At 33.7% G+C, this 26,490-nt stretch overlaps 4 protein-coding genes across 7 annotated transcripts; 1 reads left to right on the top strand and 3 right to left on the bottom strand.

Annotated features, from left to right (window-relative positions):
* Nucleotides 1–287: 287 nt before the first annotated feature.
* Nucleotides 288–4,450, bottom strand: LOC145617946 (AP2-like ethylene-responsive transcription factor ANT). 2 transcript variants are annotated; one of them, XM_081672715.1, is made up of 9 exons: nt 4,116–4,450; nt 3,335–3,821; nt 3,148–3,230; nt 2,964–2,972; nt 2,064–2,152; nt 1,888–1,961; nt 1,717–1,767; nt 1,371–1,447; nt 288–1,074 (listed from the first exon to the last, which is right to left on the bottom strand). In XM_081672715.1, exons 1-9 carry the CDS (start codon nt 4,372–4,374, stop codon nt 551–553), a joined length of 1,653 nt encoding a protein of 550 aa, XP_081528841.1. In that variant the 5' UTR covers nt 4,375–4,450; the 3' UTR covers nt 288–550. The 2 variants fall into 2 exon arrangements, with proteins under 2 accessions (XP_081528841.1, XP_081528843.1); XM_081672717.1 differs by lacking the exon at nt 2,964–2,972.
* A 2,461-nt stretch (nt 4,451–6,911) lies between these two features.
* Nucleotides 6,912–11,188, bottom strand: LOC145618103 (ubiquitin-like protein ATG12B). 3 transcript variants are annotated; one of them, XM_081672892.1, is made up of 6 exons: nt 11,091–11,188; nt 10,936–10,994; nt 8,820–8,888; nt 8,671–8,733; nt 7,274–7,380; nt 6,912–7,156 (listed from the first exon to the last, which is right to left on the bottom strand). In XM_081672892.1, exons 1-5 carry the CDS (start codon nt 11,122–11,124, stop codon nt 7,321–7,323), a joined length of 285 nt encoding a protein of 94 aa, XP_081529018.1. In that variant the 5' UTR covers nt 11,125–11,188; the 3' UTR covers nt 6,912–7,156; nt 7,274–7,320. The 3 variants fall into 3 exon arrangements, with proteins under 3 accessions (XP_081529018.1, XP_081529019.1, XP_081529016.1); XM_081672893.1 differs by having other exon boundaries at nt 6,912–7,113; XM_081672890.1 differs by having other exon boundaries at nt 6,912–7,170; nt 11,091–11,187.
* A 4,222-nt stretch (nt 11,189–15,410) lies between these two features.
* On the top strand, nt 15,411–23,707 carry LOC145616338 (serine/threonine-protein kinase GRIK1-like). Its single transcript, XM_081671041.1, has 12 exons — nt 15,411–15,693; nt 16,054–16,375; nt 16,746–16,820; nt 16,901–16,945; nt 17,913–17,987; nt 18,758–18,845; nt 19,011–19,135; nt 19,716–19,811; nt 22,255–22,321; nt 22,426–22,541; nt 22,652–22,730; nt 23,214–23,707. The coding sequence occupies exons 2-12, from the start codon at nt 16,058–16,060 to the stop codon at nt 23,360–23,362; spliced, it is 1,233 nt and encodes a 410-aa protein (XP_081527167.1). The 5' UTR covers nt 15,411–15,693; nt 16,054–16,057; the 3' UTR covers nt 23,363–23,707.
* A 166-nt stretch (nt 23,708–23,873) lies between these two features.
* LOC145616339 (uncharacterized) lies at nt 23,874–26,085 on the bottom strand. Its single transcript, XM_081671043.1, has 9 exons — nt 25,806–26,085; nt 25,606–25,695; nt 25,450–25,508; nt 25,157–25,252; nt 24,971–25,048; nt 24,828–24,890; nt 24,448–24,621; nt 24,246–24,341; nt 23,874–24,125 (listed from the first exon to the last, which is right to left on the bottom strand). Exons 1-9 carry the CDS (start codon nt 25,981–25,983, stop codon nt 24,042–24,044), a joined length of 918 nt encoding a protein of 305 aa, XP_081527169.1. The 5' UTR covers nt 25,984–26,085; the 3' UTR covers nt 23,874–24,041.
* Nucleotides 26,086–26,490: the final 405 nt, after the last annotated feature.

Genomic DNA, 26,490 nt, shown 5'->3' with positions numbered 1-26,490 from the left:
TGTTAATTTGTTATCCCTTATTGTAGCTTGCTAAAATATTTCAATTTATAATAGTATGTTACCTAAAGTAGGATAATGAACTATCAAAATCTGATTATATTAGTGCTATAAAACTTCTTTTTATGAAAGACATTATTCCCTCCATTCCAAATAATGAAGAGTTGATTTTAACCCATATATAAAGCATATAACATATACTAACATACACTTGTATAAAAGACTTATCAAAACAGAATATATATATATATATATAGTCCGTACGAGTTTACACATTACAACCATCCGATTCATGTAAGACAATGTCAAGACTACCAAAGCACCAATTGTTATAACAAAATACAAAACCTAACATGCATTTAGCCAATTTAGTTGAATTAGCCGATTTAGTTGAATTAGCCCTACAATCCAGCACTATCAATTCCTACACAGTAATTGACAACTTCTGTAGCTAACTTAATTCCACCAAAAACTATTGAGTACTAGCTTAGCTTCCTATATGTTAATATATGATCCTCTACCAAAATGCTGTAAAACCTTGTTACATGCACATTCATTCATTCCACAAAGCAAAGATTGGAATCTGAGGAACAACACCCAAATTATGTTTACTAAGCCGATCACCACCACCATCACTACTAATCGCGCATTCTTCATATTTCTGACCTTGTGATGACAAGTACATTGGAGAGGAGTTGCTCTCATTGATATTACTCGAAGGTAAAACCAATGACATTGTGTTAGGGCAATCTTGAGATCGAGTCTGATCATTACCTTGAGGATTCCACATCATACTAGGCAAGTCATCATTTGAGGCATTTTCATTGCCATTTGTTATAGCAAGTGGTTGAGAACTAGCATTGTTGTTGTCTTCTAGGCTGATCGCGGGAGGTGGAGTTGATGAGTCCTTATTTGGTGATGGCCGCTTAACTTGATCACCTCCAAGGAGATCGAGAGTTGAGCTCGAGCATATTCTCTTGACATCGTACCTGCTTATGTCGAAATTGGTGACTGCACTTGTGCCTCTAAACTTGATGGCTGCTATATCATACGCCTCTGCTGCCTCCTCTTGTGTGCCTAACATATGCACATGAAAGTATTAATGAAACAAGCACACTGTGATCACGAAGATGCACAATAGAGACACGTATGTATCTTAACAAAGTAAAATGCGAAAAGTCTAAGATATTAGCAATTAGTTAAATTAAGGAGGTGATCATACACCCAAAAAATGGAATTAAACCTCGTCTACACTATTTTAACACGTGTCTCTTTCTAAGTCTATACCGAGAAGTGTGCAAGGTCAAGAAGTAAATATCCAATAAGTTATAAAGAAAAAATAATAGAAAAATAAAAGGAGTAGAAAAAATTACTAAAAGTGCCAAGGTATAAGTCCTTGTTGCCTGCTACCCTTCCAATTCGTGCCTGCCATCTTCCATGTTGATGATGTCTGAAAGTAACGACCAAAAAATAAACTTAGCAAATAACAGCAAATTTGAGATACATCAATTTTTATTTTAAATTTTATTTACCAAAAATGTAAGTCCAATGCAATAGTCACATGCAAATAATATCCAATGTATTATTCATTTTTCCCAATTATTGAATTTTATGATTGATAATAAAAGCTGCCAACTTTGCACTATTATTAAGTATAATTATTGACTTTTACTCTTATTGTACAAGCCTTTAAATTGTCCTCCTGTCACACATACATACCTTGTTACTCCTCGGTACATTGATGCTCCTCTTGAAAATCCACTGCTTTGCCTGTGTCAAAAACGTCATAACCATTTTAAGTACTCGATCTCTTTGTCCGAGACTAATAGTCACGTACGTTGATGATGTAATTTAAACTAGTAAAACATGACGCTAAGATGAGTAGCGTACCTCCTTAGATGTGCAACAAATTCTTGTCTATTCATGTTCTTCATATCTTCAAGTTCTTTCTCATAATCAGTTAGCTAGTTAGGGAGTAAAGATCAAAAGTTAAAAGTCAACTATGATTACAGTAAAATCAGTACATTTGCTTAATTAAGGAGTTTTGACTTAAACAACGAACTTACAGGGAAATTTATATGAGTAGTTGGACCCCAGTATTTCAGTGCTGCTAAATCATAAGCTCTAGCTGCCTTTTCTTCTTTGTCATAACCACCTGATGTATACAAACATTACCTCCATATCAATATAGTGTTAGATCGAGTAGTCATAGTTTAACACCATTGAACGACGTGTAATTTTGTCATATACGGAGATGAACCATTAATAACTCGTCTTTATATGACAATGATTCTAATAGTATTAGTACAAGTAATGATGGTGTATAAATACATGAGTACGAGTAATACTTTTTTTTTTTTTTTTTGAAGAAAAGTGCGAGTAATACTCTCTATACCATTCATATACTCTACAGTCTACATGAGGACTACTCTTATCTCATAGAATTCACTTCCTATACAATCAATACGGACTAGTAGATTTTATCAACACGTATATCTTTATGTTTCTTTGGAATTAGTTCTTACGAGTACAAAGTAGTCCAAATCACAACGAATATGACAATTAAATCCGAACAAAAGAGTACTCGTACTAATTAATGTCATGGAGCACAAGAATTTAAACCATGCTGCTTACAAAAGAAGTCAAGAGAGGAAAGACTAATAGATGTGATGCAAAAGTATCAAATCCAAGTCTCTGATGCCATGATGTGATTCTTATAGACTTTTACAATAACCCCTTTCAACAGTGTAAATTTAAGATCAACTATGATTATAAATATCAAAATTATTTAAAACCATTGGTTTATAACCAACTTTTCATTATTTCAATGCATGCAATTTGAATATCAGCAGAATAAAAATGAAAAAAGTACACATTATTCACTAATAAATGAAAATTAAGCTTTTAGTACTGTACTAATTTCAGAAGAAAGTAAGTCAAAATAAAGTTAAGGAAGTTTCACATACCGAGGTAAACTGCAATATTGCATAATTCCAAATTCCACAAAGTAAGAAATGTGAGAAGAAAAAAAAAAAACCAGTTAGTTTCACGTGAAATTGCATAAGAAACGTATAAAACCCTTCACCAATCAATAAAATTCTCAATTAAATTGTTTTAATTGGAGAAAAAAAAAAAAATTAAAATTCTTACCTTGCCTTCCTTTCCTAGTTTGTCCTTCTTTTCTACAGCTATTATCCCATAAATGGGCCTCATATCTTCCTGTCCACCTATGCCTGTCCAATATATATTTTCGTGTTAAAATGAGCGCAATAAAAATAAATAAAAAAAATTTAGTGACATTATTTTTTGAGACGGAGAATGTTGAAAAAAAACGTACTTAGTAACTCCACGGTACTGAGAAGTCCTATGACCGAATGTGTCAAGAGATTTTCTAGGGACGAGTTCTCTACCACCATTAAGCAACTTAGCTTGCCCTCGTTTCTTGACATCGGTCACCTCTTCGAGCCCTACCATTGGACTAACGGATAGTGATAGTGGTTGGGGTTGAACACCATTGTCGATGCCATTAAAATGAGTGGCGGTCGTAGGGTGTCCAACCGTTGGCGGGGTTTGCCTTAACCAAGATTTGAATTGAGAGATGGCAGCCCCGTCAAAAGGGGATGATGAGTATTTTAAAACGCCTTGAGGGTCCGGGGGATAAGGGCATGCTTGGATTGAGAGCGGATTATTATTTGAGGAGAATTGGTCTTGGGGAAGTGCATTTACGTTGATAACCATTTTGTTTTCTTGGTCTTGAGAAGTTGAGTAACAACATCCCATAAAATCTTCTAGCTTTGGTTGCTCATCATTTTCATACTTCCACTCTAGAATTTCCAAAATATAAAATCATTAATAAATAAATCTCCATGATATTTTTTTTTAAAATTTACTTTTTTATTGTACCAAAAATAATGCATATGTATGAGCATGTAAGTATGCAATATATAGAATTAAATAAGACTACTAAAAATTTAGGTAGGGCAATTTTTACAAAGGTTAACATGGGTAATTATTTAACGATGAAAATAGACAACGAACATAAGATTTGTGTACAAGATTTAAACATAGACATATGTAAACTTATCCGAAAAAAGTGTTGCAAGTAAAAAAGAACGAACCTTGAAGTTGAGGGTGGGAGGTAGTAAAGGGAAGGTCGTGAAGACCATCGTTAAGTGCGGTAGCAAAGAGGGAGCCATCGGAGCGAAGAGGCATGAAGGAAGTAGCGTTGTTGTTACAGAGTGGCGGCGAAGACGGTGTCGAATTCCCTTGATCAAACTCTTGCACTTGGTGTTGTGAGTTATGAGAACCATTATCATCAACTAAATGGTGATGAAGGTGAGGGTGTGGAGTGAGAGAAAATCCTAACCAATTGCTCATTTTTTTGTTGTTGTTGTTGTTTATGTTTGTGTAGGTAGTAAAATGTGCAAGTAGTGTATATAGGAAGAAGCTCAAAGTTCTAAGAAATGAGAAATAGGGGAAACCGACCCACAACTCACTCTGTCATCAGGACTAATAAATCTAGTGTTAGACAATATGAAAGACAAATTAAATTCAAACTTGGTCCTTACTACCTTTCAATTTATCTGACGTTTTTTCTTATAACTTTTTCATACTAACCTTCTTTGGGAATAAGCTTATTTGTGAATTGGTTTATATTACTCGTACTACTTACTAGTCGAGTACATACATACAATTTATAAGATTTATCATTTACTTTAAAGTTTGAATATGGTATAAACTTATACCGGAGCCCTCACAATTTAGGGCCTGTTCACATTTACTGAATTAGGCTGAACTAAACTGAACTGAACTGATTGGAGCTGAACTAAACTGAACTGAACTGATGGAAGCTAAACTGAACTGAACTGAAATTAAGTAAATGTGAACAGACCTTTAGTTGCGAAAGATGAAGTAAAGCATTTGTATTACTATACAAGTAAAGAGATAATAAGTATTAATAGGTTTTTCGAGTGATGATTAAATACGAAGTAATTGTTTTCTTGTTCATGTAAATTGATTACATTAGTAATTAGTGGTTAACTAATTGTATTAGTTGATTTACACAAAAATGTTTGATACAAGTACGTGTACTTGCTAATTATTATAGACTTCTTATACTGAGAAAAAGTCATTAACTATGTTACACAAAGTGGATCCAATTCCTTCAAAAAAAAAAAAAAAAAAAAAAAAAAGAAGTGGATGTCCAATTTGTTAACCAATAAGAAAATCATACTACAAAATGGAGTAATAACAAGATTAAAAATATTCTTGGGTATCGTTCCTTGAATGAATGAAATATCCCTCTCCCTTCCCCCCTTTCAGTCGTTGCAGGGGTAGCCTTAATACAGACAGCAACAAATAACAAAGATCAGAGCGACTTGGAGGATTTTATCCACTGTGTTTGCATCTATTTTTAGCTTATTGTCACCTCAAATCTAGACCATCCAAATAAATCATATCATATAAATCAACGGTTGATAAGTATATATATACTATGGTGGTGTCAAGTGTAAAAACAATAGATGAAACATAGGTGATCCATGATCAAGCAGGAAACACTTCTTTTGTATAAACCGTCGAATTTAATTTATCAATTTTAATAATGTAGTATAAGATATTATTGAGGAAGTCAAATAAATATGTGCTTGTATAATTTTGATGGTCCAATATTCACACTACTTTATCATAAATTAAGATATGATAAAATTAATAAATGGGAAGAAGCCAAAAAGGGAAGGGAAAACGTAGGTTACTACTACGACTACTAGTCCTTGGAAGTTAGAAGAGAGGAAAAGAAGGCACCAATGGAGAGTTGCAATTTGGTGTTGGATGGTGTGGGGATCACCTTAACCCACACCCACACATGGGTTTGGGAGGTGAGTTGCCTCCTCTAGTCATTGGACTCGGTCTTACTATTATAGAATTAACTACTCGGACTTAATTCGGCATGGGAGGACTGTTCTCAGCCATACTCAAAGATCCGATACATAACTTAAACTCAATCCGAACTAGTTTTACCTGAGAACAGCCCGATTTGAACGACCCAATTGCCAATTCCATAAAAGGTATACAACTCAATAAATCATATCATGTGTTATTAACGTATAAGGTAGTATGTAGCACGATTATTTGAATTGAATTTTCTGAATTAGGGGTCCGGATTTAAATGAAATCCAAACAAACTGAACTTGATATGAAATTAGTCAGAACCCAATGATAATTGATACACCAAAATGATTGATATGAAGGTTTAGATAGACAATAGCAAAGCTATGACTGATTAAGTGAGTTCAATTCTCAATTCAATATAGTTCCTAAATGTTCACCCGTTTAACAATTTAAATATAAACAGCCTAATTAATAATATGGTAATTGGTGTTTTTCACCTCATATATCATGGACTCAAAGCTATAGTTCTTCTCTCAGACTCTTCAAAAATAGCCAAATGGGTCAGTTAACTTGGACTCAAAGCTATAGTTCTTCTCTAGCCAAATGGGTCACTCAACTTGGTATAGGCCTACCCGAATCCAACTATCCAAGCCAGAACTGTAAAAGACATGAATCGAGTTATCTCAGGCTTAGAAGTGGGTGGTTGGTTCAATTTCACAAAACTTATTAGCATAAACATTGCCTAAATTGTTGCCTTGGCCAGAGTCAGAGACAACATCAATTTAATTGAATTGCATTCATTTGCAATTATAGTGCAGTTAAATTAGATTCTGCCAGATTATTAGTTGAATCCAAGTAATTGAAAAGGGCACACCTTTACTGGAGAGTTTTAAATCAGGAAAGAAGAGGGAAAACGAACACGACGCACAACTGAAGTTTTTACAAAGCAAACTAATTGGCTTTTTACAGACATTTATTTAATTTTAAATAAAGAAAGAAGAAGGAAAATGAACAAGATGCAGGACTGAAGTTTTTACAAAACTAAATTTTTGCCTTTTAACCAACATTAACAAAAATCATGTCAACTTTACAAGTGAAATCAAGAGAAAAAATAATGTGTATTGCTGCAACATGACACACTTAAGGTAGACAGAGAGAACCAGCATGCTTCAGAAAGAAACAAATCAAAATCTATCAGCTAAACCATCACCTTGACATTTTTACCATCTGCAGTGTCCCCATATAGCAGCGAAGAACTTCATTAAGCAAGCTGAATGTACATTTCTGATCAATTCAAGATATTCATGATAAATATACATGTAACGTTGAACTGAATTATCTTTCATGGTTCATTTCTAGAAAATAATAATGGAGAATCTAAACTTACTGGTAATATGATATAGCCGTAACAACAATCAGACATCACCACCAGAGTCAGCCCCAAGCCATGGAACAAGCATAATTGACAACCAGCTTACCATCAATTCCGAAGTTCTGCAATGATATCAAGAATTAGCTGTTTATAAGTTGCTTCAATACAGCAAATTCTTAATCATCTTAATCCCCCCCCCCCCCCCCCCTCCTCTTCAGGTGGTGAAGGGGATAGAGTCGGGTACAGGCAGTGGTAGCTAGCCCAGAAGATTGGCATAGTGATACAGAAAAAAACACCACATTACAGAGGTCCTAATACCATCAAACTCAGCAGTATTTGTATGATTGAATATGTAGTATCATTCAGCTAATTATCAGTCACCCGAAACTATCTCAAACACCACAAACCCCTCTTGGCCTCACCTGATCAATTTCTAAGATGTGCACGCAACTGTTCGATATAGTTGCTAAGTAAAACTAAAGATACCTGAATTACCTTACCGTGACATAAGATTTCACAAATAGGTTGGGGGAATTAGAAATTTGTTCTACAGGTGGTCTCTCTACACTGTCAAGGAGCTTCAAAAGAAGTTCACATGTGATATAAACTCTGTATGCAATCTACAAGCTGATCAGGCAACATAGACTCCTGGAGACCATAAACTTAAGAATTTCATGGAACAAAATTCTATCAAACTTTTAAGAGCACTAAGCTAACCCTCAGAATTCAGGCATTCAGCTCATGTGCGCTTTCCACACAGAACACTAAGGACACACACACACCAAAGGCATTCAATATTGAGGCCTGCCAATTTGACAGCAAATTGAGTTGACACACTAATTGACCAATTAGGTCAGGTCAACTCCACAGGCTACTCACTATACAAGAGCTCATTTCTACATAACCAGACATAAGTGAATTATTATAATATTATGTAGAAGCTAATGAGATCAAACCAACTCCCTGTATTACAATCCTAAGACACACTGAAACAATGGCACCCATAAAGTATTCCAATGGAGAGGATTACAAAATTGTAAACACTAAATAAGGTTGGTGATCTTGGGATTTTGGGAACAAGACCTAATTATCGAAATGGACTCAGCTTCACATTATTTCAAACCAATATCTAATAAAGTTTGAAAGATTTAAGCAAGCAGTAAAACATCTTACATTTTTCATGGTAATAGCAAGAGAGTATTACAAACATCTTCTACTCTAATTTCTTGTAGAAATTATATAATCTAAAGCTAAATTTTCTTTCCCAAACTGTAGTAATAGTGAAATCTAATGCAAACATATTTATCAAACCTTCAATGCACAGGAAGCCATAGAGCAATAAATATCCAACAATCTCTAATCCTATCAAGATCTTAAACTCATTTTCTCCCATCAAGCAAAACACAACTTACATTGTAGAGATCTATTACCGATTCATCTGGATTTGGAGAAAAGGCACTGTTGATGTAAACAAACTGTACACAGACACCCAAAAGGAAAAGGAAAAAAGATTAATTATTAATTTCAGGCATGGAAAAATATAGACTTAAAAGCCACCTACCAAGGTATCTTTGTGAAGTTGACGACGTAAAAAATCAATAACACTAGCAAATTTATCGGTGCCAGAAACCTGAAAGAAGTAAACAATGTTTAGGAAAAAGAACAGAGAACAAAGAGTTCTCGAGTGAAGAACAAATATAATAAACTGTTTCTCATTCTTTATTGCAAAAAACTAATCAACAACCAAGCAGATAAAACACACAAAAAATTGTAAAAGATGATTTCTTAGAACAAAAAAAAATAAACCATCTTTAATATTCAGCGGGCACAACAATTATTTCCCATTAGTGCAGCACTTGTCTACATTTCAGATACAATATCGGATTGACAAGTTATTCCACATAAATAGATACAGGAATGAAGGATATCTCATACAAAGGTAGACATAGAGAGAAACAGAGAAGTCATCAAAAGCTGCTATGACAGAAAGTGACAACAATTATACATGTATGATATTGCTATGATAGAAAGTGAAACCAGTTATAAAAACCATGAAAGAGAGCATTGGCTTTTTAAATTTTCATATTTGGTTACAACTGCAAACATGTAATCTTGTCAACAATACTTTGTCTGTCAGCTTTTCACATATAGCATCCAAAAAAAACAGGTAGAGAAACTATGTAAACTGGTCTGTTATATTTCTATACATTCAATCAAATTACACATAGCATCAGTTACACTAAAGAACTTAAAATTCGATCTTTACTAGAGCTAATGAATAATACCAAGCCATCTTTTGAACTAATAAGTTAGATGATCGTAGCCTGCATTCACACTAAGTTAAATTAAAAGTGTCTAGTGTTGCGCCTTGCCCAATCAAGCAATCTGATTATGTAAGATTGTTAGTAGCATTGTCTCACTTAAAAGTTGTGGCAACAGAAAAGGCTCCTTATGACAGCCCAGAATATTTGATGTTCTGCTACACAGAAACTGCTACCGACCCACCACAGTCATAAACTGACACCAATTGCAACTTCTTCCCCCTTTAACTTAAATACAACCTCACTAAAATACCATAGTTGATAGACAAGTGATATTTTGTGGAAATCTATTAATAAAAGTCCACTTTCATCCCTCAGTCTAATTGTTCTATTTAAGGGTTTCAGGGATCCCAATATATGCTATATCGCTCAATTGTTGTCTTTGAGGGCAACTGTCAATGACAATTGATTAATAGGAAGTCTCCACAATTTATAATGATCACTCAGCCAAAATCAAAGACTTAGTGTGGTGATTCCTTGAGTACACTTTGCCAGCAAACTTTTGTTGTGTTGTTATCCCCAGGACTAAGGCCATTGTTCAGGTTATACTCTAGCATACTCATACCCTAGTCATCAACTCATCACCATATCATATACACAATAATACAAGTAAACTGTAATCCGCCATTTCTTAACGCTGGTAGAGGTAAATGAAATAATGAATATCAAAGTCTCTCAAAGACAGGTTAACAAATTTTTACTTGAATTGTATCTCATCAACAACATACTCCTATAAATTAACATAATCTTCCTTCATCTTCGGCTAGACACGCTACATTGATACTTCACACACAATGCTATCTTTGCTCTTCGCCCTTACACGAGACTCCTTTTGCCATTGTACTCCCATATAATCCACTTTCCATACAATCTTGATCGAATCTACATCCTAAACGGAATCAGTTATGCCAAAAGATTTTTTAATTATGCCGTTCTTTGCCCTTATAATCATGATTGAGAAGCCCTAACCCATCCCAATCAGCTCATTTTCAACGACAATGTGATCACAACAACGAATTTGGTAAAACGCTTTGCAGCACCTAATCTCTCTTCCTACCATTAATAAACCTGCCCCTAGTCCTAACTCCTAAGAAATACACAAATGGTCATAATTCATAACCATACTCAGCAAAATCTTGATCACCCCAATTAAATAAATTCATAATCATAATACAATAAACTCTATTAATTGTCACACTTCCATTCATCAAAACTTGAGGATTAAAGAAAAATAAATACCCTTTTCATCAATTCACAGATTTCGCAAATTCTAGGTATTCAGAGGAATTATAACAAAAAAATTAACAAGAAAATTTAAAAGTGGAGTTCAAAAACCCAAAAGAAAAAAGGGAAGACCTTGAATTTTTGTTGCTTGAGAATGGGAGCATCACCAGTAGCCCTCAAGTGAATAACAACTGCAATATACAAAAACACCCAATAAAAATTAGAAACAGCAAATTAATCAAAATAATATGAGAAAGAATATCCAAATAATTGAGGAAAATGGTGACCCTTTCGAACGGCACTGGGGGATTCGGAAGCCATGGGAAAGAAGCTTCGATCAATATATCTACTGTATATCTATTCTATTCTACTCCGCAATATAAATAAAAAAATAAAAAAAAAAGTACAAGTTATTTAAAAGTTATTGCAAAAACATATAAAAATCATAATTATAAAATCTTGCTAATGAACGTCTCGGAGCGTTGGATAAGCATTTAAAATATTACCTAATATGATATTAATTTGGGAAAGCATGACAAAAACACGCGTCGATTGCGGTAATTAATGTTAATTTTAATTTAATCATTCGACTTTTAGCTAGCTTATCTAACACCCTCAGGATGTTCATTAGCTTTTGCCTAATAATAAAGTAATGTGTTTTTTTTTTTTTTTTTGAGGAAAATAATAAAGTAATGCTTAGATTTTGAGAATTGGAGGTTTGGAGAGAAAATTGAATTAGAGGGGAAAAAAGGGTAAAATAAATTAAAAGGGAGGGGTAAACCGGTAAACCGAACACGTGACTCACACGTAATAGTCAACGTCGTAATATCGAGTAAAAAAATCGCCCTTAAGTTTGTTTTTACAAAAGTTATCTGGTTTAAGGTGTGTTTTAACAACAAAAAAAATAAAAATATATGGTGGTTCTTCATAAGAAAACTGTTTTAAAGGTGTTATCAGACAAAATTTCCTCGGAAATTTACAAGTTATTTGTCTTTACAATAAGGTTGGATATACATGGCAAGATCCTTTATCTGGTAGCATATTTCGTTGCTCTAAGGGTCTGTTCTCTTCAGCTTATGTTCAGTTCAGTTCAGTTTAGCTCCAATCAGATAAGTTCAGTTCGGTCCATTTTCTAATTTCCTTCTCTCATAAAATATTCAGTTCGGTTCCGCTTCAATCAGTTCAGTTCAGTTCAGTATCAGAACAAACCCTAAATGTTCACTTGAGGAGTCACCACGTCTATGCAACAGATGTGGTGTTTTAATTGTACATTGCCTAATGCAAGAGCATCTACAAAGCTGAGCTATAGCAAATCAAACTCATATTGCAAGTAGGCATCGGCAACCACAAGGTGCCATATGCCAACTGTTGAACAGTACAGTGGTATCAGCAACACCAACAATACCAGCAATAAGGAGCAACGTTTAGGATTAATAATTTGAGTTATAAAGCAATATTCCGAGGATTGAATGCTATACTTAATGCCGCCAAGGACATGACTGATTTCCCAGTGGAGTTCACACTTGAAAATATAAGTACGATGATGCATCATCACCAGTATCATGTATTAGTCAAAGCGGAGAAGCTACGGAGGAATTACAAAAAAAAAAAATTGCAGCATTGAAGATAATGAGCAGGTATAATATAGAAGATAATGAACACATAATTTGGAGTGTTTAGTTGTTGCACATTATATGATCATTCAATCTAGAATTATGATATATATAAACACGTAGTTTGTATGTAATTTTGGTCATATAAATTGTTATTATGTAATTCTGGTCATGTAAATTGTTTTTATGTAATTTTGGTCTTGTAAAGATTACGTGCATTTTGTAGGAAATAATTAAATTTGGGTGCTCGTGAAAATTTGAATGGATCCGAATGTCACACAACAATTGTATGTACATCTATTTCTACAAAGTTGGACAAAAGAAACAACGCCATAAAATATGTTGATTTCCCACTTGAGTATATATTACAATTCATTATAGATCTCAACAATTACCATTATAATTATACGTCAATCATAGAGGAGAAGGCAAGGAGGAACCATGCAATCATTGCTGTAACGAAGATCAAATACAAATAAACAAACAAGAATACTGAAAGGGTCAAGCGTTTACTCTGAAAACAAGCACGCGATGTCAAATCACTTAAAAAATATAAGTCACTTGGTATTCCTATTCTACACTACTCTTTCCTACACATATTGCTTATTGTAACATAACCAACACATGAAATAGATGATGTAAAAGAACTAGAAGTGAGATATTTTGGAGATTACTTGGTTGGTAAGTTACTGGTGGATAGCTTTTTTTTTTTTTTTTTTTGACGGGTACTGGTGGATAGCTTTAAATTTACTGAATATATGAAATTGCAAGCATGAAAAGATGAAGGTGTGATTAGAGATTTATTGGATGAAGCAAAGGTTGATGGTTTGTTTTATAGAATTGTTATTAATATAGTGGATGTTGCAAAGAGTGACGGAGAGAATGATACAATGAATGTTGCAGAGGATGATACAGAAAGTGAGGATTCTGATTTAGACAAAGAGAATGAATTAGAAAGTGAGGACTCACACGATTTAGACTCATCGAACAAACCTAAATTCATGTGGGAAACCCCTTTAGAAGAAGACTCATAATGGTAATGGTAAAAGATTATTTGTATAATTTCTAATTATCAAAATAAATTAATTTTTAATTTTAAAAAAAGATGGCATCTAATTGAAGTTTTGTTGTTGTACATTATATGATCATCCAATCTGAATTTATAATTTGTACAAAAAGTTCGTATACCATAAGTTCTGATTTATAATAGTCAGAATTTTTAACCAAGTTTTTATTCCAAAGTTAAGTTGCGTGCTTAAAATTGATTATAATATTTTAAATTAATGTGATGTTTGTCAGGAGAGGAACTAAAGTCAAAGTTATGGGTCAATTGACCCCACGTACTGAATAAAATCTATATAACTTTATTATGTTATATAAACCTACTTAAAAAAAATATTAGGTTCGCCATTAATTGTTATTTAAAGTGACACAGTATTCCTGATAACGTGAAAACAATATGGCACATATTAGGCTCGTTTCTAGGCAAAAGAAGACATAAGGGTCCTCTATAATTAGAATAACATTGAACTAAAATAAAATCTGTTTTCTTTTCGTGCTTTAATGTATATTTTATTTACATGGATTAATTAAATTTGATGATATATTGAAAAAAAATGATGTGATGTTTTATTATATTTGTTTCCATGTATATCTTGAGATATAATATCAAATCTTTCTAAATATAATTTTACTTGTTGATAACTAAATATGATAATATATAATTTAAATAATATAGTAACAAACATGAAAATATAAATGATTCATGTACGTAAATAACTAATAAAAAGAAAAAAATATCATTAATATGATGTATGAAAGATACATCAAAAGATTCAATTTGAACTTACTCATTTTGCTATTTTTTACCATTATAATGGTGATTCTAAGGAAAAAATGAACGATTAACATATTTTGATGTTTCGAATTTATGACCTCCCTATGAGTTTTCTACTTCTTACCACTGATCCACAAATGGAAGATTATTTTATTATGCAACAAAACAATTTTAAATCTGTAATTTTCTATAGATTCTCATACACTTGATTAACTTATAAAAATCATAATTAATCATATAATCAACACATAATAACCAATGCAACAATATCCCTAACATGATACAGAGTAATTAAATGCGTGGTCGTAGAAGAATAGAAATCATACCAAAAACAATGTTAGTAGGACTTAGGGCTTGTTCTCATACGTTGAAATTCAGTTCAGTTCACTTCAGCTCAGTTCAGTTCAATTCAGTTCAGCTCAGCTCAGTTCAGTTCAGTTCATGTCTAATGATATTGCTAATGATATAAAGCCAAATTTCATTCTTTTAAGCTCTTATTACAACGACGACAATAATAATAGTATTAATAATAATCAATAAATAATAATAATAACAATAGTATATTTTTCTTAAATATTTTAATATGTATATTTGTATATACACATATGTATAATAATAAATAATCAATATATAATCAAAGATCACTAATCCATAGTTAAAAATCACTAATTAATAAGTTCAGTTCAGTTAAGCTCAGTTCAGTTCAGCTCAATTCAGTTCACTTCAGTTCAGTTCAGTCAATGAGAACATGCCCTTAGTTAAATTAATTACAAAGAGAAGAATAGAAATCATACCAAAAACAATGTTAGTAGGACTCATGGCGACCTTTTTCTTACCTTTTTAGTAACAATACGAATCCACGCTTAGTATAAGTGAAAGCTACAAAATACGACGTCATTTGATTCCCTTTATCATTCTCTATAATATCAACACGATCATCCTAACACATGAATTCGTCTTTCCAAGATCAACTTTGATGGTCGTAATAACATTGTCAGTAGCCTTACCAAAATTGAAACAAATGGAGAAACATTTTCCAATTAAGAGTATTATTTATATAAATAAAAGGGGTATTTAGGAGAAAATGAAATTATCGCCTAAAACTCCCTTTCACTATTATTGACGTAAATCGGTAAATACGAGTATTATTGTTCCATTGATTTTAGCCAAGGACTCTTCAATTTGACAAAACGTTCACTCACTATCTCGTTTATTATTTGTCAAAAAGTATAACGTTGAGTCGTTGAGCACTCCAGCCTTTCTTCTCTCTCATCTGATCTTCCCAAACCCTAAATTGACGAACTACAATTATAGAAATCAGGATTATTTCCTATATTCTTTGATTTCTTTCCATATCTGGTTGTCTTTTCCAGTTATAAAACCAAGATTTTGATGCTGTTTTTCCCAATTCAATTGCAAGTAATGCCACTTTTATAGCAGGTACTTTAATTTTTTCTCTCTTTATTTTTCAGTTTTAGCTGATTAAATCTTGTTTTTGTGATTGAATTGGGTGAATTTGTTGTTGTTGTACTTGAAGATTGAATGATTTTGACTAGAATTGAATTGATTTGATCATGTTTTTGGATTAGTCAATGGTATGGGATTATACATTGCTTGTAATTGTACTTCTATAGTATGTACTTTGATTAGCAGATTAAATCTTGTTTTTATGATTTTATTGTGGAATGTCATGTTATATTGAAAAATTGAATGAAATTAAGTAGAATTGAATTGATTTGATCATGTTTTTGGATTAGTCAATGGTATGAGATTAAACAATGCTTGTAATTATACTTTCAGACTGATGGAGATGGGCTGCTGTGGGTGCTTTGGGTTCTCGAGGAGGCAAAAATCGATTGCAAGGCCAAAGTTTCGAATTGATGGGTTTACGACTGTTACTTCTCATAAACCTTTGCTAGATGATGCAGAAGATGATGATGACGATGTTGATGTTGATGGTTCTTATAATGGGGAAGATACTAGTATGACACAAGGCTATGATGAAACTGAGGTGACTAGCGGGGCGCAACGAGCTGAAGAGATTATTAATTATAAGATTAGAAATGGGTTGATTTGTAGGCAATTTGAGGTCAAAGAAACTCACAAACTCGTGCGTTCGGAGGTGAGCAATATGAGAATGATACTGCATTTAGGATTGCTTATAGTTGTTGTTGTTGTTGTATGGAGTTTAAATTTGCTGCAACTTATATGCTTGATGCTTTGGGATTTATTTGTTAAATATTCATTTTGTTTGTTGTAAGGTTTATATACTTGGTGAAGATAACATTGTGAGCATCCGTTGTTTAATAATTTTCGTACAAAGATGCAAATCATGCAATCTTGACATGTTGAATCCATGCTGGTGTGTTTTTTGTTAATCTTGTCAAATGCAAGTCAACTTCTGATCGTCCCGATGACTGCCTTATTTTAATTTTTTATTTATTTATTGTTTTTCGCTGTTCAAGATAATAATTCCTGTTTTGTATCACTAGGATGAATTTGGGATCAAGAAGATAAACGAGTATATTCGCGAATTTAAAATTGGGTCTGGAAGTTACGCAAAAGTGGTAAGCATTTTGCAAATACACTCCTGATTGATGATGATATGATTTGATTTCTCTCTGATGTGTAGCTTGTAATATGACAGGTTCTATACCGGAACAGCATTGATGGAAATCATTATGCAATAAAGGTTGTTCTTTTTTTATCACCATTTTTCCTTGCATGCATATGTTAGAATACACATCATTATCATGCTTTGTCGGCATCCGTTAATTATGTTTTATGTGAATTGGGGTCAGTGAAAAGAATCAAGTTTTTCAAGCAAATTTTTATTGTATAGAAGAATTTAGAACTTCAAAGTTCATTGCTAGAAGTTACTAGTAAAGAAGAAAACATTTGAAGGATAAGAAAAGGGGGATTTTTGTTTTTCGGGGTTTGGGGGTTGTAATTGTTTGTTTCTATACCTCGTTTGGTCCTGTGAGCTACATTGTCTGTAAACTTTGGGATTTGTGATCTACAATTGTGAGTTTCAGAATTCAAAAAATGTAAACAATCAGGGTGTTTTCTCTAAGAGCCTAAGAGGCCAATCTCTTGTTTTATCTGCTGATAGTGTACTTCATAGTTCATATATTCATTTGACACTTCAGACTTTTACTTCTTTATTCAAGAAGTAACTAATGGTGATTGGATGTCTACGCGACTACTTGTATGCCTTGCAAACACTCGTCTTAAAGCCAACACCAACACTTACACTAGCTTTTCGGGTCATGAAGTTTCAGAAAGAATCTTGTCTGTGTATGCTGCTAAGTCTGTTATTGGAATAGGGCTTGGACATATCTAGCTAAATATTTTCTGAAAAGGAATCTTGATGTGATTTATGACACATGGTTAGCATAATTTCTTCCCACATAATGTAGACCAGCTAATTGTACTATGATTTCTCTTTAATTGTTTTTATACCTTATTTGCACTTGAAAATAAATGAAATACGGAGTATGTTTTCTTTTGTCAAGTTTATTTGTGATTACACTACTCTATGGTGTTGTTCTACAACTCTGCATTATGTGTGTTTACATCGCTTTATGTCATTCCTCTCTAAGCTTGCTAATTCCAAATGTCTCACTTATATTGGGATATGTCTGGTTTTTTCTGTGTAGGCATTTCACAAGTCCCATTTGTTGAAGCAACGAGTTGCACCTTCTGAGACTGCTATGACAGATGTTCTTCGCGAGGTATGTACTACGTTCAAATTTGTTTATTGTGCTAATATTAATGCTTTGCATCCTATTTAGCATAGTACTGATTTTTCTTAAACCTTTTAGATTTTTTTAGTAAAATATCCGCTGCATGACTAATTTTATGTACTCCCTCTGCCCAGAATATCTAGGACGTTGGGATGGGCACATAGTTTAAGAATACTTTGAGTGAGACCATTTAATACATTTGTTTAATGTAAAAAGATTCCTTTTTATTTTTTATGTGGCTGAAAATGTTTCCAAAAAATCAGTGGGTCATGGAAGAGTATAGGAAAATAACTTATAATTAGTGGTCCCATGCTATAGTTAGTAATGTGTCAATTATTTTGGGATGGACGAAAATGGGAACTGTGTCAATTATTTTGGGACGGGGGAAGTAAGCTTTAAATTCACTCTTCAGGTTTAAGTTTTTTCATAAAATTGCTTGACTTAATAATCTTTGAGCTGGACATCTGGAAGTTTATGTCAAATATAACCATTATGTTGAGTGCAACAATTTGTTTTAGATTTTAATTCTAAGAAAACCAAAGCTTGTCAAGGCTTAATTTGAGAGGCAATGACAAATTCTATCTAAATTCTTGACTAAGATGATTATATAGTATATTGGAGACTGCTTTTTGGACTGATTTGGGTTTATTGTCTACATATTGATCTAAGTTAATCCTGGCAGTTTTTACTGTAAATTGTTTGGCAGTGCATATCAGCCATTCATTGCAATGTTTGAATTTTATATTTATTACTTGCAGGTACTGATAATGAAAATAGTGAGCCATCCCAACATAGTTAATCTTGTTGAGGTGATAAATGACCCAGACACAGATCATTTCTATATGGGTATTACTGCACTGCCTTTTTGTTTTACTTCATGTTATCGCACTCCATACCTGAATTTATATCTACAGGATGCTAAATGGGACCTGGATTTTTTATTTTTTTTTTCATTCTTTTAGTGATATATGTAATGGACTCCATAATTTATCTATAATTTTCTCAATTCAGTTCTTGAGTACGTTGAAGGCAAATGGGATTGCGAGGGTGCTGGGCCACCTGGTGGCTTAGGGGAAGCTATAGCGAGAAAGTACTTGCGAGATATTGTTTCTGGGCTGATGTATCTTCATTCACATGTAAGGTCACTTTAGTGCCATTTCAAAATTTGTTGGCCCAGGCTCCATGTTTTCTATTTGCAAAATTACAGTTTCCTACTTTACAATAAGACAGATGTGCTGTGAATTCACGTCTTATTTATAATTTTGCAATATAATTTGAAGCAGTAGAAAATAAAATCAATCCATTAGAAACACAAGTCTATGAACTATGATAGATACCACTAGAAGCACCGAGGAGTGAGACATGAGTATAACAGCTGACCAAGATTTGTTTAATTTATTTACAAATGTATTTAAAATACTTTTCCATAAGGAAATGCCGGAGTAAGGAGACCGATGGAATTGACAGCTAAATTTTATGCCTAACTAGTTCTGTTATTCCGCACATATTTTTTTTTGGAGAGGTCTTTTGGTTATACCCATTTTCTTCATCGAGGCGTATTTTTGCGAAAAGGTGTTTATGAGACAATGATTTTAGACTAGCAAGACTTATAATCTCTCTAATTTTGTGTTTGAGGCATTCCGTGTTAAATCTTTTTTTCCGCGTGGTGATTGGCATTTACTGAATCTTAGTGATTTTGTTTTCTTTGAGCAACAGAATATAGTACACATGGACATAAAGCCTCAAAATCTTTTGGTTTCGCGTAATGGCACTGTCAAGATTGCAGACTTCAGTGTCAGCCAAGTATTTGAGGTAACGGAATTGTATCTCATAATGTTAAAAATCAACTTCATTTTGCTCTTGAAGCCATATCTATGTGATGAGTTCCATAAAAATTGTGCTCGAGGATACAAATTATAATCTTATGATGATTATGTTTTATGTGCATTTATATTGTAGCATTTGTAGAGAGATTAGATGTTAACACCTAGATGCAGTGGACAGAAGATATGGGAAGGAGATTTAACATGCTCAATCTTTTCAATGATAATTGTGCTTTAGAAGATTATTCTCATAACTTCTATGCACGTTATTTAAGTTTCTGTAATCAATTCAACATCCCCCTTTCCTTTTTTTTTGGGGGGTGTGGGGTGGAGCATGTTCACATTGAGTACACTGTCAATTATGAGTATGGTTTTTCTGCTGAAAATTAAAATTTTAACTACAAACAAAGTATCCTTAAACAACCTATAATTAACTTTTACCTTTATGTCGATGACTACACGAAATAATCAAATTTGGTTCATGTTAGCTGACCCCACTTATGGGATTAAGGCTTTGATTGAATGATTGATCTCTCAAGCATCTATTAATTAGGGGTGTTAGGGTAATGGTGTAATATGTTATGCTTCCAAGTTTTGCACAAGAAAATACAATTCTTTCATATCTTTTAGCATCTACTACCTGCATTTGTTGCATTATGAGGATGCGTTGAAGAATGAATTTCTTATACTGATTGGTTATACATAGGATGAAATCCTCAGGTCTTGCACAGTGGAGATTCACTGTCTGAAAACAAATACAAGTTCAAAAAAATGGCTCTGCAATGAATTTGATTAGTCACTTTAGTGGTGCTGCCAATGGCTTTGAATAGAAGTGCTTAGAAAACCATAGTATGTTTCATATATTCTATAGCAAGTGATGCATGCATAACTTATGCTGTGCCTTTGGTTAGACTTTTATGCGTTGGAGAAATTGAAATTTAGAAATTGCTTATAACGATAGTAGAAACTAAAATGTGTCAAGGGTATGTGCTGAATTAAACTGCAAATACCTTTAGGTTGTGTTTGGATATACAGAATTCATTTCAAATGAAAGATTTCATTTCAGAATTTGAATTCTTATAATTCAATTCCAAATTATTTGTTTGGGAAATAGTAGAATTTCAATTTCTGGATTTCAAAATATCGTCAATTTTAAAAAAAATAAAAAAATTATGCTATTTAATTTTAATACTCCAGTAATAGTGTTCTACTTTTTTTATTACTCCGTATAATTACAGTTTGATTGTTTTATGTAACCATAATCAAAGCTTTTACTTAAGATTGTAAATTAAACCCTAATTTTTTCCCCAAATTTGATTATTAGAATGAAAATCATGATATTTTACCTTCCAAATTAATGAAAACATAGCTTAATTTAGATGAAACTACAGCTTTATAAAATCTGAATCTTGCTTCAATTGAGCAAAATAATCTTGTAAACAACAAGATTTGTATCACAATTGTTCAAACAATGATGTGTTTTGGGGGGTCGACGGTGGCGACGGCGGTGGCGGTTGATGGGTAGTCAAATAGAAGAGGAGAGAGAAACCATGGATGAGGAGAGAGAAACCATGGAGGATGAGGTTGTCGAAGAGAAAGAAGTGTGGAAGTTTAGTTCAGAATTTGAAATGACTTGGTTTGAGGTGTCATTTTGAAATTCTGATTTTTGACTTTTTTTTAGATGGGTTGGAATTTGGCCCAAATCCAGAATTAAAATTCTTGGTTTGCCAAACATGATATTTGGGCCATTTCCAAATTTTCAAATGAAATCTGTGTTCCCAAACAAGCCATTACTAGTATGAGTAAGAAACTGTGATAATCACCCAATGCTCTAAACTAGTTCAATATTGCCAGAGTGTGACCATTATGTTGTGGATGTTCTCACCTTTCGCTGGATGAGAATTATTGGATTTAGTTATACCTTCAGTTTAGCCTTTGGTCAGGAGTTTGAGTGACTCAAGTTGCCGTTTGTGTTGTAAAGTCATAAAGGCATGCAAAATTAATGGCCTCTTTTAATCCATGGAATTTCTGTGTTATTACACGGAAATTGTATGCTGCTGAGACCCCCTAATTTTTTTGTTCACTGTGCATGAAAAGAGCTCTGTAGTTTCTGCTCAGCTTGTTATCATCTATTTTCTGTCAATAGGCTCTTTTTGAAAAGCTATATCTTTTCAAGTGGAGCTGTTATAATTTAATGCATAGGAAAGGGGCTGGATTAATTGAACTATGACCTATGTAATCTTGCTTGATTTGTCAGCATTTACAATAAGGAACTCAGCCAGGAGATGTGTGCTGGATGCCATAAACTCAAGATAGATTTGCATTCTATCAGAGTGCTTTTGATTTTTCATTTTTGTGTTCTAAGTAAACTGTGTATTTCTTTTATCTCATGCCTGATGTTATTCCCTTTATTTCAATCATCTTATTTGCAGGAAGATAATGATGAGCTTCGCCGTTCTCCTGGGACACCTGTTATAACTGCGCCTGAGTGTTGCTTAGGTTAGTATAGTGCTGGAAATGACCCTCTACGATAGTTTTTTCAATATGAGAGACTGTTGAAATATTCCTTCATGGTCTTCATCCTTGGGGATTTTGTGTCACAGGTCTTACTTATCGTGGCAAAGCTGCTGATACATGGGCTGTGGGTATCACCTTGTACTGTATGATAATGGGCAAGTTTCCCTTTATCGGAGAGACACTACAAGAAACCTATGACAAGGTGCGTTGGTTTTTTATCCACTATCAGCTACATGCTTTAAAGTTTAAAATGAGTATTTAATGTTCAGGGTTTGTTTCTTTTCTATTCTGATAACTGTTTTGATGCCCCAGATTGTTAATGATCCCATTGATCTCCCGGAAAATATTAATCCGCAACTCAGGAATTTGTTAGAGGGGCTTCTGTGCAAAGGTGAGCGAACTGTTACAATTCCATTTTTTAATTAGCTCACCTTTGTACTATGTTAGTTTACATGTCTTGTGAGAAATTTTGGCATTTTAGCACACCAATTTTTTCTGGGACTAAGGCTTTGTTGTTGTTGTTGTTGTTGTTGTTGTTGTTGATGTTGAGGTATAGGGGGGTTGAAATGTTGCTCTCTTTTTTTATTTGCATCTGCAAGTTACTACAACTCATTTAATATTATTAACCCTGGGGCTTTACTCTTGAGCATTCTGATCTCTTCTGTTTAGTGTTCTAAATTTTCTTATTGATGCTTGCTTGTTTAGGCTGAGGGATTTCGTATATTATACTGTTTTCAGTGTTTGACAGTAAATCAATAATTTGACTTGGCTCTTTTGAGTAATCGGACGGTCGGACCGGTTGATGATATGTGAATACCTGTATAGATTCTAAATACAATTTATTCTCACTACAAAAAAAATCCTTTATTGACAGATCCTGATCAACGGCTGACATTAAATATGGTCGCTGAGCATCCGTGGGTTATTGGGGAAGAGGGTCCACTTCCTGAGTTTTTGTGCTGGTGCAAGCAAAATAGCACGCAGAAGAATTTGTGCGATGAGGATACAGAAGTACTTGCATGAGGCTTGGAGATAGCAGAAAAGGGGAGGTTAATGCTTTGACTAACCCATTATCGTACTTTGCGGACAGTTTTGTGTTTTCTATAGACTTCTTTGGCCATGTCCATATTTGTTTTTCGTCGATGGTGTTTATGTATGTTGTACAGTAGCAAATGCTAGGAACTGTATTAGTGATGCTAACATCAGGCATAAGAGGAAAAGGATAAATTAGAAGTTTGGCGGAAAGAGAGAAGGGGGGAGGAGGAAGTTTGAGTCCCTTTTTCTGCAAAGAAAAGGGTTTTTATTTTTTTTACATTGATGAGAGATCACAAAAATATTTATGCAATTCAAAGAATGCCTTTTACTTTTTTTTCTCCCTGTAAATCAACTACCTCAATGTTTTACATATTTTAAAAATATACAAGTACAAGAAGGTTGTCTTTTTTTGTCTTTTTTTTTTTTTTTTTCTTCGTCCTTCGGCAAGGATCATAGCCTGCCAGGGGTGAACAACAACATGATGGTGTGCTTTCGGGAATGGTACAAGCAAATTTGTAATTGATGTATATTCATTAGCAATTTTAACATAGAATAAAACCAGCAATAAGTCAAATAATTTAATACAACTTAATTGATCATATAATAAATTTTCATCCTTTCTCTGAGGTTCTGGTTGATTCTTAAAATGTCATGAATTGGTTAGCCATCATCCTTGACCTTTGCCCTTCTTCTCCATTAACTCTCTGAGTTGCTGCTTCCAGTCTGAAACCTTCTCCTCTCCGTTGACTACCTATGATAGCAGTGGTGGTGGAGCCGGAAAAGTTTTATTAGAAATGTGCCATACATGTGTGACAACTGTATTTAAGAGGAAATTGAATCAATTGTGTATATCATGATCTGTTGGACTGACCTCAACTATGAATCCATTCTCTGGTACTATGCCGAGTGCCTCAACACATACAAATGCGGCATCTTCCTTGCTGAGACTTCCCTTTGTTGCACTACCCTGTCAACAACTCAACGATTATCTTTTCCTCTTGAAAGATGGCTGATGGATTGTAATATCTTTCTGGCATGAAAAAACAGTATGCAGTGTAAGATTGTCTGTCTACCTCTTGAAAGCTAAATCCTTGTGTTCCGCCGGGAGTATTTTGCAGAGTGCCAGTTCTGATAATAGTATAGGGGATTCCTGAAGCCATAAGGGTTGATTCATCTTGTTCAGCCAACTTTTTTGCATTGCTTGTCATAAGAGCTTGAATACCATCAGCACCTTTGTACACAGATAACTGCAATCTAGTCAAACAAAAATGACGTAAAAAGGGCTTCTTCTCCATGATACTTGGGAGCATGTAACTTCAGATAACGTAGCGTTGTAGCAGCAATCCAGATTACTTAAGAGTTTTGTTCGAGTTCGAGTTCAATTCTATGTGAACTGGTACTTCAGAGTTTCTGACAATTTACAGGGCTACATAGGTCAGAATGATATATGTACCTGAGATAAGAGAACAACATGTTGGACTCCTTGCAAGTTCCCAACTTTGGACAGGAAACCTTCCTGTGTAAAATCAGCAGGCTTAGAAGCTGCTTTACTGGAAAAAAAAGGCAACCAAGAAGACATAGGTCTAGTGTACATACAGTTGGGCATATAATCGCACGAACACCCTTCAAGGCCTTCTTCAAAAAGGCTGTATTAGTTGCATCTCCTGCTAATGACTTTTCGCGAAACCACCACAAATTATGTTAATAGGAAGGTAGATATAGCTCAGAAGAATGGTGATGCCAAACTGACAGCAGGCATACAAGAAGATCTAGATTATATACCTCGACATAGGTTCCAAAGGCTTCTAGAGCAGCACGCCTATCTTTAACCAGTGCTTTCACTCGGGTCCGTTTTACAATCAAGGATAAAATCACCATCTATATAGTAAGCTAGAAATCAAGAGGTTCAGTATTCATTCATCCCAAGCTAAGCTAAACTAAACTTAACATATACACAGCCAGTCTGCGCGATAAGAACTTAATTTAAACTACATTACAAAACTATGATGTTAATTAACAGTCACATATTAAAACTAAAGATTATGGAGTTAAGGTTAGCATTTGTTATATCATACCTGGCCGATTTCGCTATCGCCATCAGTGACTAGAACTGCATCTCTGGCCTCTTCTACCTCTGTTTCAGGCAAGATAATAGTCTTAATACAAGTTTAAAGGAATAATTCAAAGCAAGTTAATTAATTAATTAGCAATGTAATACAAGTGTAGTATACCAGCATCATCACCCTTATAATCTTCTGCTATTGATCCATCCTTTGGGAGGAGATCAGGTGCTCCATACCATTTTCTTAATTTAGGCCCACCTACATAAAATGAAGTTTGAACATCATAATAAAATCACGAGTTTAGTTGTTACGTTACTAGTTCAAATAACACTATCAACGCGACTATAAACCTCGGACTTAGCTTATACCTTCAATATAGTCGAGAATTTGATCGAAGAAGCCGGGTTTCTTGCTGGCATTGCAAAGCCAAAGAGAAGATTTATGAATAAGATTGTAAGAAACAGAAGTTTTAGTTGGATTTCGTGGGAAAAATGAGGGAGTGGAAGAGCTGTAAAGAGAGAAAGTTGAGGGGATAACACGAGCCATGAACTTGGATTTTGGATAAACACTAGTTTTTCTTGATATCTATTTGTTGGAAGTCGTTTCTTTTTTCCCCCAAATTTTATGGTTGTTGGGAGAATCCCACTTTTCTATTTTTTTTTCTTTTTCAAATATAAGTAGTTTTTCAAATATAAGTAGTTGTTCATTGAAAGGTCTTTTAAATTGTCTAATTAGATTTGTTGTATACTTGAATTGAGATAATAAAATAAAAAAATTTGTCAAATTTATTGATCATCTTCTTTTGGCATGTACTTTGTATCAAATCATATTCATATAAATTAGGCAATTATAGTAAATTTTTGTTAATCCCATCACAAATTCACAATACAGAGGATAATTGGGTGATTTTCGCTTGAACCATGATAAATAATGAATGGTTTACTTCTCAATGTTTTAAATGAAATTTCAAGTTAATATTTGAAATAAACTTATAAATATATCTCCTCTCACAATTTGATATTTTTCTATAATTTTTAAAGTGATACACGAAAA

This window comes from Chenopodium album, chromosome 26, assembly GCF_948465745.1.
Source record: "Chenopodium album chromosome 26, dcCheAlbu1.1, whole genome shotgun sequence".
NCBI lineage: Eukaryota > Viridiplantae > Streptophyta > Magnoliopsida > Caryophyllales > Amaranthaceae > Chenopodium > Chenopodium album.
This window is presented reverse-complemented; position numbering and strand designations above follow the sequence as displayed.

What these genes read in the sequence shown, in the direction of transcription:
- LOC145617946 (XM_081672715.1), bottom strand. Translation starts at nt 4,374, where the DNA reads ATGAGCAATTGGTTAGGATTTTCTCTCACTCCACACCCTCACCTTCAT. An exon ending in CAGTACCGTGGAGTTACTAA is followed by an intron (nt 3,231 to 3,334) that starts GTACGTTTTTTT and finishes TATATTGGACAG; the next exon opens with GCATAGGTGGACAGGAAGAT. An exon ending in CTACTCATATAAATTTCCCT is followed by an intron (nt 1,962 to 2,063) that starts GTAAGTTCGTTG and finishes CTCCCTAACTAG; the next exon opens with CTAACTGATTATGAGAAAGA.
- LOC145618103 (XM_081672892.1), bottom strand. Translation starts at nt 11,124, where the DNA reads ATGGCTTCCGAATCCCCCAGTGCCGTTCGAAAGG. An exon ending in CCCCAGTGCCGTTCGAAAGG is followed by an intron (nt 10,995 to 11,090) that starts GTCACCATTTTC and finishes TGTATATTGCAG; the next exon opens with TTGTTATTCACTTGAGGGCT. An exon ending in CGGTAATAGATCTCTACAAT is followed by an intron (nt 7,381 to 8,670) that starts GTAAGTTGTGTT and finishes ATATCATTGCAG; the next exon opens with AACTTCGGAATTGATGGTAA.
- LOC145616338 (XM_081671041.1), top strand. Translation starts at nt 16,058, where the DNA reads ATGGAGATGGGCTGCTGTGGGTGCTTTGGGTTCTCGAGGAGGCAAAAA. An exon ending in CTGGAAGTTACGCAAAAGTG is followed by an intron (nt 16,821 to 16,900) that starts GTAAGCATTTTG and finishes GTAATATGACAG; the next exon opens with GTTCTATACCGGAACAGCAT. An exon ending in TACAAGAAACCTATGACAAG is followed by an intron (nt 22,542 to 22,651) that starts GTGCGTTGGTTT and finishes TTGATGCCCCAG; the next exon opens with ATTGTTAATGATCCCATTGA.
- LOC145616339 (XM_081671043.1), bottom strand. Translation starts at nt 25,983, where the DNA reads ATGGCTCGTGTTATCCCCTCAACTTTCTCTCTTTACAGCTCTTCCACT. An exon ending in GCGATAGCGAAATCGGCCAG is followed by an intron (nt 25,253 to 25,449) that starts GTATGATATAAC and finishes CTTACTATATAG; the next exon opens with ATGGTGATTTTATCCTTGAT. An exon ending in CCTTTGGAACCTATGTCGAG is followed by an intron (nt 25,049 to 25,156) that starts GTATATAATCTA and finishes TTTCGCGAAAAG; the next exon opens with TCATTAGCAGGAGATGCAAC.